The sequence below is a fragment of the Microplitis mediator genome, chromosome 4 (assembly GCF_029852145.1).
Source record: "Microplitis mediator isolate UGA2020A chromosome 4, iyMicMedi2.1, whole genome shotgun sequence".
NCBI lineage: Eukaryota > Metazoa > Arthropoda > Insecta > Hymenoptera > Braconidae > Microplitis > Microplitis mediator.
Genome location: NC_079972.1, coordinates 12,400,372 through 12,417,438, shown reverse-complemented (window position 1 = coordinate 12,417,438; position 17,067 = coordinate 12,400,372). Strand labels below are relative to the sequence as shown.

General features: G+C 28.6%; 4 protein-coding genes across 4 annotated transcripts; 3 read left to right on the top strand and 1 right to left on the bottom strand.

The window, feature by feature from the left end:
• The first annotated feature begins 194 nt into the window (after positions 1–194).
• Positions 195–5,998, top strand: LOC130666241 (katanin-interacting protein-like). Its single transcript, XM_057467049.1, has 14 exons — positions 195–522; positions 591–1,084; positions 1,186–1,337; positions 1,490–1,684; positions 2,005–2,142; positions 2,211–2,345; positions 3,482–3,611; positions 3,724–3,992; positions 4,058–4,271; positions 4,335–4,490; positions 4,562–4,701; positions 5,419–5,520; positions 5,592–5,710; positions 5,779–5,998. Exons 1-14 carry the CDS (start codon positions 440–442, stop codon positions 5,903–5,905), a joined length of 2,454 nt encoding a protein of 817 aa, XP_057323032.1. The 5' UTR covers positions 195–439; the 3' UTR covers positions 5,906–5,998.
• A 106-nt stretch (positions 5,999–6,104) lies between these two features.
• Positions 6,105–10,791, top strand: LOC130666243 (SET and MYND domain-containing protein 4-like). The gene is made up of 5 exons (XM_057467051.1): positions 6,105–6,360; positions 7,374–8,397; positions 9,440–9,708; positions 9,774–10,076; positions 10,205–10,791. Exons 2-5 carry the CDS (start codon positions 7,374–7,376, stop codon positions 10,466–10,468), a joined length of 1,860 nt encoding a protein of 619 aa, XP_057323034.1. The 5' UTR covers positions 6,105–6,360; the 3' UTR covers positions 10,469–10,791.
• LOC130666248 (60S ribosomal protein L13a) lies at positions 10,602–13,104 on the bottom strand. The gene is made up of 6 exons (XM_057467055.1): positions 12,966–13,104; positions 12,394–12,524; positions 12,080–12,189; positions 11,177–11,322; positions 10,865–10,987; positions 10,602–10,791 (listed from the first exon to the last, which is right to left on the bottom strand). Exons 1-6 carry the CDS (start codon positions 12,984–12,986, stop codon positions 10,708–10,710), a joined length of 615 nt encoding a protein of 204 aa, XP_057323038.1. The 5' UTR covers positions 12,987–13,104; the 3' UTR covers positions 10,602–10,707.
• Positions 13,105–13,200: 96 nt separating this feature from the next.
• LOC130666244 (trafficking protein particle complex subunit 13) lies at positions 13,201–16,983 on the top strand. The gene is made up of 10 exons (XM_057467052.1): positions 13,201–13,417; positions 14,603–14,771; positions 14,849–14,933; positions 15,010–15,137; positions 15,215–15,338; positions 15,418–15,514; positions 15,573–15,799; positions 16,399–16,499; positions 16,565–16,712; positions 16,785–16,983. The coding sequence occupies exons 1-10, from the start codon at positions 13,375–13,377 to the stop codon at positions 16,875–16,877; spliced, it is 1,215 nt and encodes a 404-aa protein (XP_057323035.1). The 5' UTR covers positions 13,201–13,374; the 3' UTR covers positions 16,878–16,983.
• Positions 16,984–17,067: the final 84 nt, after the last annotated feature.

Below are 17,067 nucleotides of genomic sequence, written 5' to 3'. Positions count from 1 at the left end.
AGTTTTTATTTTTACTCTCATTGATTATCTTCATTAGTCAGTAGTAATTAATTGTAATATTTGTTGGTCACGAAGAAAATTTTTTTCCGCGAACTAATTAAATTGGTTACATGTTTCGTCGTCCCACTCTATATTAATGACGGTGGGAAGAACATTGACACTGAAAGTGTTTCCATGGCGACTATTTTATCAACAAATATCAAGTCCACGTTATAGTAATAAAATTTATCAGCTTTGTTTGTATAAAACACTGCAACGTGAAAATCTAAATCGACCGCGCAAATGTCAAAAAAAAGAAAAAAATATACATATATTTAAATATCGTAAATTTAGTTTTGTTTTCCGAGATGATTTATCTAAGCGTTAAAATAAATATATAGTGTTATTGTGATATTTAAATAGGGTAAAAAAATTACAAGTTTAAATTTTTGATTTAAAAATGGATGGTAGTTTTAAAAAAAATTCGTCACCAGAAACTTTTGGTGATGAAAAAATGCCACCCTGGTTATTAGAGATGACTGAGTAAGTAAATTTTTTTTATTGCAGATAAATTAATTACTCATTTAATTGGTAATTATTTTTTTTTTTAGAAACGCGAGGAAATTAAGCCAAGAAAATTTAATTTCGTTGCCTACGGAATTGAATTTAAAAGAATCATCAGTTAATAAAAATAACGAAAAGCGACGTAGTGGTCGACGAGCTCAGACGGTAGAAAAAAATGATAAAAAAAAAAGTGAAGTTACTCGTAAAGGAACAAATTGTGTGTCGGCATCATTACTGGAAACCCGCAGTAAATTTAATAAACCTCCAGCGACGTCAAATATTTCTCTACATGAGTTCAAAGACAGTGACAAAGATTTAGATTACACGTTAGCAGACTTTGGTAAATCATCAGCGGATCAAACTTATGACCCAATTAATTTATTCGCTGAGGAACGCAAGCCATCAATTGATTCCTTCCTGTCAAGTCAATTTAAAGAATTAAATCTCGGGGACTTGGAGTCACTTGACGTTGGAGAGGCATCAGGTGTAAATAGTAAAATAAATAATTTATTCAATAGAGATACTGATAATTCTCCTAAAGGTAAATCATAAAATTTTACTGAGTGGTTTTATCTACAAGTACTTAAAAATTATCCATTTATTTTAATTGACAAGATTATAAATTATTTTATTATCTGACAGGCAAAAATGAACAGGATTTCATAATACCAGAATTACCATCCGGGGAGTCACTGACAATAGATATTTTAAGTACGTGGGGTGATAAGAATTTTGTTGGACTCAATGGTATTGAAATATTTTCCTCAACCGGCAAAACTCCGATAGTAAAAAAAGTAATTAAATTAATCAGTAAAAATATTTATATATATTTAGTTACTTAATTAAATATATATATATATATATATATCTGATAAAAATAAAATGACTGATAATATTAACTGACCCTTGGACGATAAATTTATTTAATTAATGATATTTTTAAAAGATTTCAAGTGATTGCAGCAACGCCGCTATTGAAAATCCAGAAGATAAAAATAATCCGATTGATAATTTGATAAATGGAGTTTATCGTACGAAAAATGATTCAGATATATGGCTGATACCATTTCACAAAGGAGATCATCATTGTATACATATGACATTTGCTGAGAGTATTAAAATTGGTTTAATAAGGATATGGGTATTGATTTTAAATAATTATTTTACTTCACATGCCCGCAAAATTTATTTGCACTCTCTTTATATTTTTTTTTTTGTCTGAACAACTTTCTCACTTCATATTCTTTTACAGCCACTTTATATTTATTTAAATACTGCATATTAAAAGTTATACTTTCACTTCTCGTTTACTTTTTATTGCATTTTCACCTCTTGTTTATTTTATTTATTTTTCTTCTTATGGTATTGTGGCTTAGTCCCGTTTTTATTTTTATCTTTAGTATAAAATTCAATTTAATTATTGACTTCTTCATTAAAACATTTAATTAATTATTATTTTAGAATTATAATAAATCAAGAATACATTCTTATCAAGGTGCCAAACATGTTGTTATTAAATTAGACAATATTATTATTTTTGACGGGGAAATCGCACGTGCATCTGGTGATATTACGGGAGATATTAATACATTTGGAGATGTAATTATTCATTGTAAAAATATCAAAGCAAACAACAGTACTTTAACAATGAATATTCAATGTTTCAGACTATTTTATTTACAACCGATGAGGAAATACTCGAATTAATATCAGAAAATGACAAAAACTTTGATGATTGTCAAGACAATTCTAGTGAAGAAATAGAAATAAATCGGCCTATTACCGCAGCTACTGATACAATAGTATGCAATTAATGATAAATATTTAATTTATTAATTTACTGTTAAATTAATTAAGCTACTGTAAAAAATTTGCCAACTGAAAGCGAATAAAATTCGGAGTGAATTCGGAGTTGAGTTCGGGGATTCTACGGTTTCCGTGGCGCCGCCAAACAACTGCGAATTCTTATAGAACTCAACAAAATAAGACTTTTTTAAGGAATACAATTTTTCGATATCTCGCTTAGTTTTCGAGAAAAATGGATTTTGGGAAAAATGTGATTTTTTAAAAAAAGTGAAAAATTTCGTAGATTTTAATATCTCCATTTTTTTTGTATTTTTTTCCGAAAACTGCATTTAAAGATGAAAATTTTGAAAAAAAAAACGTCTGAATTAGTCCATTTTTGAAAAAGTTACAGCTATTTGAAAAAAAGTCTTATTTCGTCAAGTTTTACAAGAATTCGCGGTCATTTGACGGCGCCACGGAAACCGTAGACTTCCCCGAAATCTCTCCGAATTCACTCCCGATTTTGACAACGTAAACTGGAAAAAATTTGTAAAGTGAACACGGATTAAATTCGGAGTGAATGCGGAGTAGATGACTGTTTTTTTAATCCTTGGAGTAAAATTTACTCCGAAGAGGAGTTTATTTTAACATTGAAACTCTGGTTCTGATGTACCTGAAGATCGGAACGTTTTTCACGCAACCAAAATGAAAAAAATTCACGTAATTAGACTGCTTGAGGTGACTTAAGGGATAATTGGGGGTGCCTGCAATTTTCAGTTGACATACAAGCATCTGTGCGAAACATTTTGGAAATCTCGATCCAGTAGATTTTGTACTTTTCATTTTGTTTTTTTATTTTCGTTCTGCGAAAAACGTTCCAATCTTCAGGTACATTGGTTCTGAGTAAAATTCACTCTGAGGGGGAGTTTATATTAATATTAAAACTCTGAATCGGAGTGAATGTGGATTTAAATAAAATCTAGATCTCTCCGCTGAAAAAATAAACTCCATATTTACTCCGTATGCAGAGTAATCACTCCGAAGTTACTCCCGTTTTTTTACAGTGTAAATTTATTTTTATAATTATCATCATGTCATTGTATATTACATTTAAAGTAGAATAGATTTTTTTAGTAGAATGTGTAATTTACAGAACGAACTACACATTAGTCACTCGGACGAGCAACTTAATTTAACTGGGAGTAGTGATAAAAATATATCTATTGCATGTAAAGAAATTAAATTATTTTTATTGTCTAATTGGAATTCTAATGATATGATTGGTAAGAATCATTAATTATAATGATAATTCATAATTCAAAATTAACTCTGTCTTTAAATTTTTAATTTAATTACTGTAATTAATTAATTAATAATTGTTTTTATATGCCGCAGGTTTAAACGGAGTAGAAATAATAAATGACAAAGGCTTAATTATTCCAGCATCACAATTATCAATAAATTGCAATATTAATAATAGTAATGAAGAAATTTCACATCTTGTAGATGGAATAAATTTAACTACAGATCCACAGCACATGTGGATAATAAATAATCAATCAGAATTAATAGTCACCATTACAATAACATTTAATACGGAATTATTTATCACTGGATTAATTATTTGGAATTATAATTATTCACTAGAATCATCATACTGCGGAGTAATTAATAATTAGTTATTAAAATTACTTATTTATTTATTTAAAAAATAAATTTGCATCATCAGGTGAAGCAGTTGCTTGTAGAATTGGATGGAAAAAAATTATTTGACGATGACTTTGAAGGATTTTTACTAAGACGAGCACCCGGGTCATGTCATTACAATTTTTCACAAGAAATAAATTTCATTAATCGGCCAAAAATATCTATTTGTAAAAACTACAGTACACCTCGTGAAAAGAAAACAGAAGATAAATTTAATATCATAAAATTATCAAAAGGTATTGTTTTTTAAGATAATTAATGAATTGATTAATTAAATTATAAGTAATTAATTATTTTAGATCCTTATAATTATGACTACGAATCACCGCCGGTACCTCAAGGTTTCGTTTATCAAATAGTTATTTTTTCAACGTGGGGTGATGCTTACTATGTCGGGTTAAATGGAATAGAGTTATTTGATACCGACAAACATAAAATAAATTTGAATAAAAAAAGTAATTACTTTTTGTAAATTATGATTAAGTAGTAAAGTGCGCTTATAATTCATTGCGATTATTTTTATCAGACATTACAGCATATCCAGAGAGTGTAAATGTTATTGAAGGTATCGAAAACGATATCAGGACACCGGATAAATTAGTAGATGATATAAATGATTGCAAAGACGGACATCATTCATGGCTAGCTCCGATTTTACCTGGACAAGTACTTATATTTATTATGAATAATCCCTGGTGGAAATTTTTCGGACTTTTGTCTGAAAAAGTCTTTAGAACTCTAGAACTGAGTTTTTCAGACAAAAGTCCGAAGAATTTCCATCAGGGATTAATTATTGGAAGAACTGAAAGTAGCAGACAAAATAAATGATGGTACTGAAGTTGGCCGACGTCTAATAATTTTTGGACTTTTTTTTAAACAATAAATTATAAAAAAAAATATTTGAAAAAATTGCACCTGTAGTTTTTTACATTTTCTACACATGCATATTTTTAGTTTTTTTTTTTGTATTTAATTTGTTAAAAAAAAATCCGGAAATTGTTAATTGTCTTCTAACTTCAGGATCACAATAAATATTGGCAGGCAAAAATTTAAAAGAATGCATGTGAAGAATTTAAAAAAAATTTCCGATGACAATTAACTTGAAAAAAAATAAAATTTTAAATCGTCGCTACATTCAGCATCATAATTATTATGACAGGCAATTTTTTAAATTTTATAATAAATAAATAAAATGTAAGCAGAATAAAAATTTAAAAATCCGTATTTAGATAAATGAAAAATCAGTACGCGCGTTTTTTTAAATTTCATTATCTTAATTAATTTATTTATTTATTTAAAATTTATAAATTGTCTCATGTCTGCTACATTCTTACTCATTAATTATTCAATAATTTATTCAACAAAATATTATTTATATTTAAGATAAATCGTATTTATATGATATTTAATGATCCGGTTACTGTATCAATGATCAGAATATGGAATTATTCAAAAACAATTGAAAGAAAAGTCAAAGAATTCGGAGTGAGTACAAAGAATATTAATTATTTATTTTTTTAATTGATACTTTACTGTAAATTAAATTTTTTTTACAGATTTTTGTTGATGATCTACTGGTTTACAATGGAATGCTAGGAGAGAATGACACTTACGGGACTGTCTACTTTAGCAGCAATAATTATCGAGAACCATGCGGACAAATCACTAAATCAACGTAATTAATATTCTCCTTAATTACTATTAATTAATTAATTAAAGTACTAATGTTATAAATTATCACAGGTCAGATCAAGAAATAAATTTATTGAATTTAGAAAAAGTTACCGAAGATGAAAATTCACAACCAGACCAATTGCTACGACCCTATACCTCATTGCTGCCAAAAAATTTACGCAATTCTGTACAATAAAACAAAATTGTCATTTTTTATACAAATAATATTTTTATTATCGCAATCACTTTTACTTTAACTTATTATTTATATCATTAAAAACAATCACAGTTAAATATAAACTAATATTTTTATTTATCAAACTTTTTTTAATCTCCTCTGTGCTAATTCCTATTTTACCGATCAAATGGAATACGAATTTATTTTCCCTCCAAAAGTGCGTCAGCCATAACAAAAATTATTGAGCGTAAACAATAATTTGCATGTGCGATTTTAATTCCGTAGTTATGATTCGGGGACAAGGATACATTTATTGATAGTTATTTTTTTATGCGCGTAATTTTTTATGTATTAATTAATACATGTAATTATTACTGACAATTACTTGGACTTGACAATAAGTTAAATTTTAAAATCAGTCGAATATTTTTTTATTTTTATTGGTTATTTCATTTTATGTTCAAGGTCACAAGGTAAGAACGTAAATTTATACATATGTTATATATATATGTATATATATGTAAATAAATTTAATGATTGTCATCTACAATATGAAGCACCGGCTTTACAATTCGAAATTTATTTATCACAAAAAATGACGATCCTGGAGTTAGCAGACAGTTAGAAATTTTTGGATTTTTTTTTTTCAACAAATAAATTACAAAAAAAAAAAATTAAAAATGTACACATGTAGAAAATTTAATAAACTATAGGTGCAATTTTTCAAAATATTTTTTTTTATAGTTAATCGTTTTTAAAAAAATTCAAAAACTGTAAGACGTCTGCTAACTTCAGTATCATAAAAAATGACAGAATGGAATTTGAATGAAACTGCAGTAATTCGAGGCCTAGTAATTTTTGGATTTTTTAAAATCAAAAATTGGAAAAAAAAAAATAAATTTTGAAAATTGCACCTGTAGTTTTTTTAATTTTCTACATGTGGATATTTTTAGTTTTTTTTTTTTTGTAATTGATTTGTTAAAAAAAATTGTCTACTAACTTCCGGATCATGAATTTTAATGACCCAGAAATTAACATGATACTGAAATTAGCCGACGTCTAATAATTTTTGGATTTTTTAAAAAACGATAAATTATAAAAAAAAAAATCTTTCAAAAAATTGCACCCTTAGTTTTTAAAATTTTCTACACGTGCATATTTTTAGTTGTTTTTTTCTTAATTTAATTGTTAAAAAAAAAAGTCCAAAAAATTTTAGTTGTCTGCTGATTTTAGTATCATAAATTAATAGACAATTAAAAATTTTCGAATTTTTTTTTCACCAAATGAATTACAAAAAAATAAAAAATAAAAATATGCACATGTAGAAAATTTAAAAAACTATACGTGCAAATTTTTTCAAATATTTTTTTTTTATGATTTACTGTTTTAAAAAACAATTTAAAAATTATTAGACGTCGACTACCTTCAGTATCATGAATTTTAAACGACTGCAAGTTGCTAATAATTTAAACATTTTTTTTTATAGATGAGTTCACGAATAGATGACATTTTTAAAAACTCAGAAATTGTACCACTTTTTAAAGAAATAAATGATGAAGACAGAATACATTCAATAGTTGGTTATTTTCTGTCGCAAAGTCTGCCAGTGATAAAAGACACCAAGAAAGATGCATCGAAGGCGCTGGAACAAATAAATTTAGCGAATGATTCATTTAAATCCGTGAGATCGCTGTACCTGGTGAGAATGTACACAGAGGCAATAATGAATGCGCCGATGAATTCACCAGAGCAAGCACGTGGTTTTGCAAATCGTTCAGCGGCTTTGTGCAACGCGCGGCTGTTCGAAGACTCTCTGAAAGACATAGATCGTGTGCTGGCCATCGGGTATCCTGACAATTTGAAAGCCGGTTTGTATTTACGTCGTGCCAAGAACTTGCTGTCATTGAATCAGGAAATGCGCCCAGAAGTTAAAGAAGCGATCGCCGAAGCTCGTCGATTGATGGACAAAGTTGACGTCTGCAGTGAGAAGAAGATTGACATGGCGTTGAAGAAGTTACGGCAGAAAGATTCCTTCAATAAGTCATATACTAAGTGGGATGCCCACAGATTTTTGCCACCGGTCCCTAATGACAATCCACAGATAGCACGTGCGTCGGGCGGCATCGCTATGAAGTATAACAAAGAATTCGGACGTCATGTCGTGGCTACACGTGACATCAAAGCAGGAGAAACATTGATGGTAGCAAGGTCTTATGTGTCTGTTATAAAGAGAGAAAAGATCATCAAGTTCTGCTGGTACTGTTTGCAACGCACCTGGGCCAGTATTCCCTGCAACGAGTGTGTCAATGTAGTATTTTGCAATGAAGAATGTCGTGATAAAGCTTGGCAAGAGTTCCATGACATTGAATGCCCTTTTTTAACTGCTGTCGGACTGGAGAGAATTGTATCCGGTGATCTGCTGGGCATCAAGATGACGATAAAAGCACTCAAAGAAGCCGGGTCGCTTGAAGAACTGGAAAAAAAAGTTGAGGCGTTAGATGCGATCCCAGGTAATTTATTTTTCATGATACCAACATTGGAACTTAAAGTTTCAGTGTCCCGACAGCCAGTGGAAGATAATTTCAGTCCAATGCCGCGAATTAATATTAGAAATTAATTAATGTAACGGGACCGAAGTCCACCTCCGTTTGACGGGAGGCCGTTTCCTCACCCTTTTGGGCATACACGCGCTGCGGGCATCCCCATTCCACCCAGACGACACTTTTAATCGAAACGACTAAGGTGGACATTAACCGGAGGTATAATCAAAAATCCTCATTGCGCGTGGTATCTAACCACAGCCACCACGAGTCCTACCTCTCTCGGGCCAAACACTACTCCTATCTCAGGAAATAAAGAGACTCTGGTCACAGTGGGCTTGGATAGGCCCTCCATGGTACCAGACTCCCAGCTCTGGTCAACATGGTTGCGTAGGATTAGTGGTGGGGTGCAACTTCTTCCCATACCCTATGTAAAGGGCTTCCTCCACTTGTTTCTTTCGGGTTACCAACAAGCCATTATCCGCTTATTCATCCCCTGATAGATTTTCTACTTTCCCTTAATATTAGAAAGCGCGTAAATTGTGAATACATTCAGTCAGTAGGCAGAAACAAACTTGTTTCGTCCCTTGGGAACAAACATAATAATTTTCTGCCCGCTGACTGAAGACATTCGCAATTTAAACTCTGATTCTTTTCATTTATTTAACAGTAATTTCAAACCATTAATTTTATTTACGTACATGACAGTTCTGACTGTGATTGAGTTTCATAAAAATTAGTGTGAATAATTAATAGTATTTATAGTTTCTGCTTAATTATAAATTGCAAATGACAATTTAATAGTTTATGATATCATTGGTCTCAAATTATCTTGTTTCTAACTGGCTGCTGATCCTGGAACTTTAAGTTCCAATGCAGGGAATCATGAAAAATCGTGTGTAACTCAGGATGACACACGATTTCCAACTGCGGGTGATGTCAGCAACTTCACCTTGATCTGAAATCCTTTCGTTTCATCCCTTGTACAAAATAAATTTGTAATTTGTTTCAGATAAAATAAATAATTGTCGTTACAATAATGTTTATGATGACACTCGTTACGAAAGTGTCTGTACGATGTATCGAGAAGGCCGCAGTGATCTATCGGCAGTAAGAGATCTAATTAGATCTGTTGAATTATTGTACTATTTAATAAAGTCAACAAAAATGTTTGGAGATAAAATATCAGATCTATCGGAGACTAGAAGTAATAAATGGATTACTTTTATGGTCGAATTAATTTTCAGGCATCAAGAGATTTCGCAAATGAACGCCACTGAGGTATAGAATATTTTATTTGTTAAATTAAAAAAAAATCCAAACAATGATAGAACTTTTTTTCGCAGTTGAGAATCAGAAAAGCTGCTGACGATGCGCCGATACGCTCTTATATTCTGATACCTTTGTACGGTTTTTTAAATCACAACTGCGATCCAAATATTCACAAACTGACTTCCGGTGACATGAATGCGCTCTTTGCTGTGCGATTTATTAAAAAAGGAGAGCAAATTTTTATGAATTACGGAGCTAGGTTTCAAATGATGGACAAAAGATCTCGAATGATTTATTTGGAGCGTCATAGATTTTTATGTCGCTGCATTCCCTGTTCAAAAAACTGGGGACCTAACTCATCATTGCCATCATTCATCGTAAGCATCAATTCAATTTAAATATTAAGGTCATTCTCAATGACTCAGCTGTCATATCGCTATCAGAATCTTATCAATTAATGACTTTTATTGCAATGACTTAATAATTAACTATTGTTTAACCACAGGACCAATCGCTGCCTGCTGAAGTAAAAGAAAAATTGCAGATCATCGATAAAAAAGCGAAAAGATATTTATTAAAACTTGAAAAAGAATCGCCAAATCTCGACCGGTTCGAAACACCGGACAGTTATTTTAGAGACCGTATAAGTCGGCTATCGCAATTTTTGAACGACTACGGGGAACTTGCTCAGTATCCGTGCCAAGAAATCGAAGATTGCAAACAAGCGCTCATTGTATCTTACAAATTCATCGATGACCACTACATATAAACTGTCAGTGTTAAAATACTCAACGCACATAAATATTTAATACTTATGCTAATTTATCTTGCCAAACAATAAAAGTTTAAGTTATTTTACTGTAAGACTAAACTAATAAATAAATATTTTTTTATACGTTAAATAAAGTTAAGTTTTTAGTTTACATTTTTTTTATTTATAATTTCCATGGTTTAATGATTAAAAAATTAAATTGTTGATAATTTTTATTATTTATTGAAATTACACGCTTAATTATAACCAAGTTCGTTAATAATTTTCGTGTAAGGAGCGGTCGATTTAGCAACTTTTTCTCCTGCGGTTTTCGTCAGTTTCTGTAAAAAAAGATTTTAATTATTAAATATTAATGATGATTACAATTATTATTATAATATGAGCAAAATATACCTTAAGTTTATCTCTCTTGCGGATACTAAGGACAGCCTTGACCTTTCTCTTGTTCTCAAGAGTTTTAACAACGTCCTGGTATTTCCATCCTACTTCGTGAGCTAAACGTCCAACGTGACAGTACTGTAAAAAAAATAATTGTTGATTAAATAATTATTTGAATAATTACTTACAGTGATAATTTAACTTTGATATTATTTTTCACTCAGAAATGAAAGTTTCAACAAATTAAATTCAGGCGCAAATTACCATGACCATCATAGTGAAATAATTATGAATAATAAATGATTAATTGATAAAATAATTAATAACCTTTCTGCCGGCTTTAAGACAAATAATTCTCATAGCTCCAGGAACGACCATACATTTTCTACGGTCGTAAGGTGGTGGGCATCCTTCGTAGGCCTTCAATCTGCGGAGCGCATCCTTTCCACGTTCCGTTTTGTGTGGGATCATTCCTACAAAAAAAAAATCATACTAATTATCAATTATTTTAATTTAAAAGATCATCATTTTAATTGAATAATTGTTAATTATCAGTTAAAAAAGTTTTCTCACAGCATTCAATTAATGTAGGTAAGATATAAAACATCATATAAAATAAAATGATACTGAAGTTAGCAGACGTCTAATAATTTTTGGATTTTTTTTTTAGACGATAAAACATAAAAAAAAAATGTTGGAAAAACTTGCACCCGTAGTTTTTTAAATTTTCTTCATGTGCATATTTTTATTTTATTTTTTTACAATTGATTTGTTGAAATACGAAAATTCAAAAATTTTTAAATGTCTGCTAACTTCAGGATCATAAAATAAAATGATACTGAAGTCGGTCTAATAATTTTTGGATTTTTCTAAACTTAATAAATTATAAAAAAAAAAAAAAACATATTTAAAAAATTGCACTTATAGCTTTTTTAATTTTCTACATGTGCATATTTTTTAATAATCAACTTCAGCATCATTAAAATATATACTTAGTAATAAGTAATTAATTATGATCCTAAAGTTAGCAGACAATTAAAAATTTACGGATTTCTTTTTTAAACATCTACTACAGAAAAAAAAATGCACTTGTAGAAAATTAAAAAAATTACAAGTGCAATTTTTTTAAATATTTTTTTTTTTTGTAATTTGTTTAAAAAAAAATTCAAAAATTATTAAACGTCGACAGTATCATAATTAATTAAGAAATTAATTATAATAAATTTTTACCCCGGACAGTCTTGAAGAAGATCTTTGATGGGGAACGGTGATGGAATGGTCCACGTGCTGGGTTAACGTTACATCTTTTCCTCAAGAAGGACATGTACTTCAACTTAGTTCTGTAAATTTATAAATAATTAGTATTAATATTTATTTAAAATTAATTACTCAGATATAAATGTTGTTATTTTTAAATAAATCATAGCAAATAATTGTTTCATTAGCTTCAAATAATGAAGGTAAGGATTGGATTATAATCATTTTATAATTATAAGTTAATTAGTATAAATATATTTTTAAATTAATGTTTGATAAATAATTACTTAAAGAAATTTCCGGAGACATTCAGAGATTCACAACGGACGACGATGACTCTGGTACCCTGGAGAATCGCTTTGGCGACCACTGGTGCCAATCGACCACACAAATGATTCCTGCCATCGATTAGCAATGGCTGTAGAAAAATAATTAATCAATTAATTAATTTATTAGATGACTAATTTAAATTACAAGTAAAGTTAAAATACGAATTTAAAAATTACGATTTGAAAATAAATATTTACATTCGCGAGTAATAATTGCGGCGGTGAATTCAAAAAAAATTGTTAAATAAATTTAAATTCCGACTCAAGTTATTGGCAAGTGACAGTGAAAAAAAAAGTGCGAACTGAGTTATAAAATTTATTTAAAGCAAAATGAGTTTTGATGCACGTGGACAATTGGAAATTGACGCCATGTGTTGTAGAAATTTGAGGTTAAAAAATAAATTAAATCTGATGGTAATAATTATTGGCGATGGGTGAAAAATTAATGTCTGATAATGTAAACAAAGTAATGCACAATTTTTTAATTATTAATTTAGTATTACGGAGATAATAAATAATTACTAACAAACCTTGCTCGAAAATCCCGTCATCGTTACACCCGAACTATCAACGGTCAGGCATAAAAAGGACGAGACTACTGCCGGAAACGTGAGGTGACTAGAAATTTATCTAGACAGTAAACTCAGTCATTTATTTTTTTACCCAAATGTTCAAATTCAAAAGTATTTCCATTTTCCCGCGTGAGATGTCAGGAGTTTGTTATTTCGAATTGGAGTGCTGTCAAAATAAAATAATAAAATTATTATTTGGGAAAATAAGAAAAAAAAAACTGTCATGGAGTAAAAAATTGTAATCAACAATTAGATTTGTAAAAAAAAATTATTTCTATTTTATTTAAAGTAAACTTTTTATTATTAGTTATTTTATTTAGTGTACATATATTTGGTTATTCGTAATATTTTATTTAAATAAATAAATATGGATACGAAACCTAAAAATGAACATCTTTTAGCTTTAAAAGGTAATTGTTTATTTAATATTATTATTAATATGTACAATATATATATATATATATTTATATTTATAATTTTTCAAATATTTTTTTTCGTATTTTAATTTTTTTTAAAACAAATTATTTGACGTCTGCTATTTTTAGTATGACAATAAATTAAACATATTGATAAATTATATATATTTATATATTTATTAATGAGCGTAAATGTAACGAACATGAGACAATTTATAAATTTTAAATAAATTAATTAATTGATTAATTATAATAATGAAATTAAAAAAAAAAGCGCGTACTGATTTTTAAATTATCGAATAATTCTTGATAATTATCGCTACTAAAGTAAACAGTAAGTGTCATTCTCTCCTAGCATTCCATTGTAGACCAGTAGATCATCAACAAAAATCTGTAAAAAAAATTTAATTTACAGTAAAGTATCAATTAAAAAATAAATAATTAATATTTTTTGTACTCACTCCGAATTCTTTGACTTTTCTTTCAATTGTTTCTGAATAATTCCATATTCTAATCATTGATACAGTAACCGGATCATTAAATATCATATAAATACGATTTATCTTAAATATAAATAATATTTTGTTAAATAAATTATTGAATAATTAATGAGTAAGAATGTAGCAGACATGAGAGAATTTATAAATTTTAAATAAATAAATTAATTAATTAAAATAATGAAATTTAAAAAAACGCGCGTGCTGATTTTTCATTTATCTAAATACGGATTTTTAAATTTTTATTCTACTTACATTTTATTTATTTATTATAAAATTTAAAAAATTGCCAACTGTCATAATAATTATGATGCTGAATGTAGCGACGATTTAAAATTTTATTGTTTTTCAAGTTAATTGTCATCAGAAATTTTTTTAAAATTCTTCACATGCATTCTTTTAAATTTTTCCCTGCCAATATTTATTGTGATCCTGAAGTTAGAAGAAAATTAACAATTTCCGGATTTTATTTAACCAAATTACATACAGAAAAAAAAAAAACTAAAAATATGCATGTCTAGAAAATTAAAAAAACTACAGGTGCAATTTTCTTACGGATTTTTAAATTTTTATTCTACTTATATTTTATTTATTTATTTAAAAATTTTAAAAATTGCCAATTGTCAGTTTCAATTACACTCATATTTATTATTGTAATCTAACATTCATATATTTATTTCAGTTATGAGATTAACGAGACCAACAATGGCAACACCTGTCATAGTAACATGTGATTCAACAGATTTACCTGGAAATACATTAAATAATGAATTAAAAAACGATTGTACTGCATTGCAAGGTATGGAGAGTCTTGCTGTCGGACAATTTATGGTATTACCTCAAAGTTTTGGGTATTTAATTACTTTAAATAATTAATTATTAATAAATAAACGAACATTTTACTATTAATCAATACAATTTTTTACAGCAATATTTATTTAGGAGAAATATTTTCCTGTTATTTGTGTGTACATAATGGTAGCAGTCTAGTCGTTAAACATATTAACGTAAAGGTAATTTTTACTTATGTACAATGTTAATTATTTGTTTTTAATTGCGATTATTAATAATAATAAATATTATTTACAGGCGGACTTACAAACGAGTACGCAAACCATTCAGTTGTCGAATAAAAATGTAAATATTGATGAGTTACCGCCTGATAATACCATTGATGAAGTAATTCACCATGAAGTAAAAGAAATAGGAACTCATATGTAAGAAAAAAATTAATTAAATTTTAAATCTTTGAATGATTAATAAATTAATTAATTACTTTTGTTATTTTTCTTAGATTAGTTTGCGAAGTAAATTACATTTCGTCGGCCATAGGATCAGTAGCTCAGTCATTTAGAAAATTTTTTAAATTTCAAGTTGTCAAGCCCCTGGATGTTAAAACAAAATTTTTTAACACTGAGGTAAGAAATTTTTTTAAAATTAAACTGAGACTTAAAATAAATTATAAAACTTTTCATTTATTATTTAATTTATTTTAAGTGTGATGAAGTTTACGTGGAAGCACAAATTCAAAATTTGACAGCAGGCCCAATATGTTTAGAAAAAGTATCCCTGGAGTCATCACATTTATTTACGGGTATTATACTCAGTAATTATTTTTAAATCATTTTATAAATTATTTAAAATATTTTCAGTCTCGGCACTTAATACAAATGAAAAAGGAGGTTCAGTTTATGGTAAAGTAAATCTACTAGACCCCAATTGCTGTCGGCAGTATCTCTATTACTTGAAACCGCAGCCAAGTTTGATGAAGGATCCGAAATTGATACATAATGCCACGAATATCGGTAAGCTCGATATTATTTGGAGAAGCAACATGGGGGAGAGAGGCCGATTGCAAACTAGTCAGCTGACAAGATTGGTAATAATCTTAACTAATTAATTAATTAATAATAATAATAATAATTTGTTATTAAAAGAATTAGAAATTTCCTGATCTACTGAAGTGACAGAATATTTTTTAGATTCTGCCCTTCGCATGAGTGGATATCAATACGATGTCAGGACGAGTGTTACAAGCTAGCTGTCATATTTTGGACAGCAATAAAACTGACAACTTACTGCTGCAATTTGTCGCAAAGCTGAACGGAAAAATTGACATTTCCATTAATTGCCTTCAATTTTCTCAGAAAGTTGGCGACAGGTCGGTAACAACTTGTAGTCAACAGTTACAAAGTCAAGTTGTCGTTGATCGCAACTAATTGACATCAACTTTCTGACCAGAGTCTTGCTATCAGGGCGGCTATATAAATTTAATAGAATTCTTCCAAAATATGACTGCAAGCTTGAAATACTTGAAGTGATTCCACTCATGCGAAGTGTAGAATCTAAAAAATATCCTGCCAAGTAGACAGGAAGCTGTAATTCCATCAATAATAAAATAAAACCACTGATCGTTAACTAAATTCAGCAACAATAAAAAAAAATAATAATTACTTGGAATTTAATTTTATTTCTAAGGCTTCTGATCACGGGGATTTAAAAGTCACAACAAAAGATATTCCCATCACTGTGCTGCTAGAAAATGTGATAGATTTTAAATGTCATATTGTAAATACATCGTAAGTGAATCCTTAAAACGCCGCAGAGGATTTGTCATTAAATAAAATAGATTTATTTATTACAGAGAACGAAACATGGATTTATTATTGAGTCTAGAGTCAAATAGCTCGTTAGCTTGGTGTGGAATATCCGACATTACGATAGGAAATTTAAAATCAGGAGCTTTTATTGATGTTCCTCTACGTTTGATACCATTAGAAAGTGGTCTAATTGTACGTAATAATTTATTATATTTGTAATAACAATTAAAGTAATTAATTTTAATATTTATTTAAAATTTTTAGACTATATCAGGATTAAAACTGATGGATACTTTCTTGAAGAGAGTTTACGACTATGAACATCTTGCACAAATATTTGTCTCACAAGTGGATTAAAAAAATATTTATAGTAGATACATAAAAAATATATTTTTTATATTGTCTACTTTAAATTTAGAGTACAGCTGAAATATATTTAAAAAAAAAAAAAGAAAAATTAAAACTATAAGTATTCAAATAATCGCAGACGTATGGAGTACTAAGCATTCGATTTTAAAATCCAAATAATAAATAAAAAAATATTTAA

Coding starts and splice junctions, on each gene's coding strand:
- LOC130666244 (XM_057467052.1), top strand. CDS start 13,375: ATGGATACGAAACCTAAAAATGAACATCTTTTAGCTTTAAAAG. Junction 13,418..14,602: donor ACATCTTTTAGCTTTAAAAG/GTAATTGTTTAT, acceptor TATTTATTTCAG/TTATGAGATTAACGAGACCA. Junction 14,772..14,848: donor GTATTACCTCAAAGTTTTGG/GTATTTAATTAC, acceptor AATTTTTTACAG/CAATATTTATTTAGGAGAAA.
- LOC130666243 (XM_057467051.1), top strand. CDS start 7,374: ATGAGTTCACGAATAGATGACATTTTTAAAAACTCAGAAATTGTACCA. Junction 9,709..9,773: donor CGCAAATGAACGCCACTGAG/GTATAGAATATT, acceptor TTTTTTTCGCAG/TTGAGAATCAGAAAAGCTGC. Junction 10,077..10,204: donor CATCATTGCCATCATTCATC/GTAAGCATCAAT, acceptor GTTTAACCACAG/GACCAATCGCTGCCTGCTGA.
- LOC130666241 (XM_057467049.1), top strand. CDS start 440: ATGGATGGTAGTTTTAAAAAAAATTCGTCACCAGAAACTTTTGGTGAT. Junction 523..590: donor TGGTTATTAGAGATGACTGA/GTAAGTAAATTT, acceptor TTTTTTTTTTAG/AAACGCGAGGAAATTAAGCC. Junction 1,338..1,489: donor AAACTCCGATAGTAAAAAAA/GTAATTAAATTA, acceptor TATTTTTAAAAG/ATTTCAAGTGATTGCAGCAA.
- LOC130666248 (XM_057467055.1), bottom strand. CDS start 12,986: ATGACGGGATTTTCGAGCAAG. Junction 11,323..12,079: donor CTTCTTCAAGACTGTCCGGG/GTAAAAATTTAT, acceptor TTTTTTTTGTAG/GAATGATCCCACACAAAACG. Junction 10,988..11,176: donor GTCTTAAAGCCGGCAGAAAG/GTTATTAATTAT, acceptor TTTTTTTTACAG/TACTGTCACGTTGGACGTTT.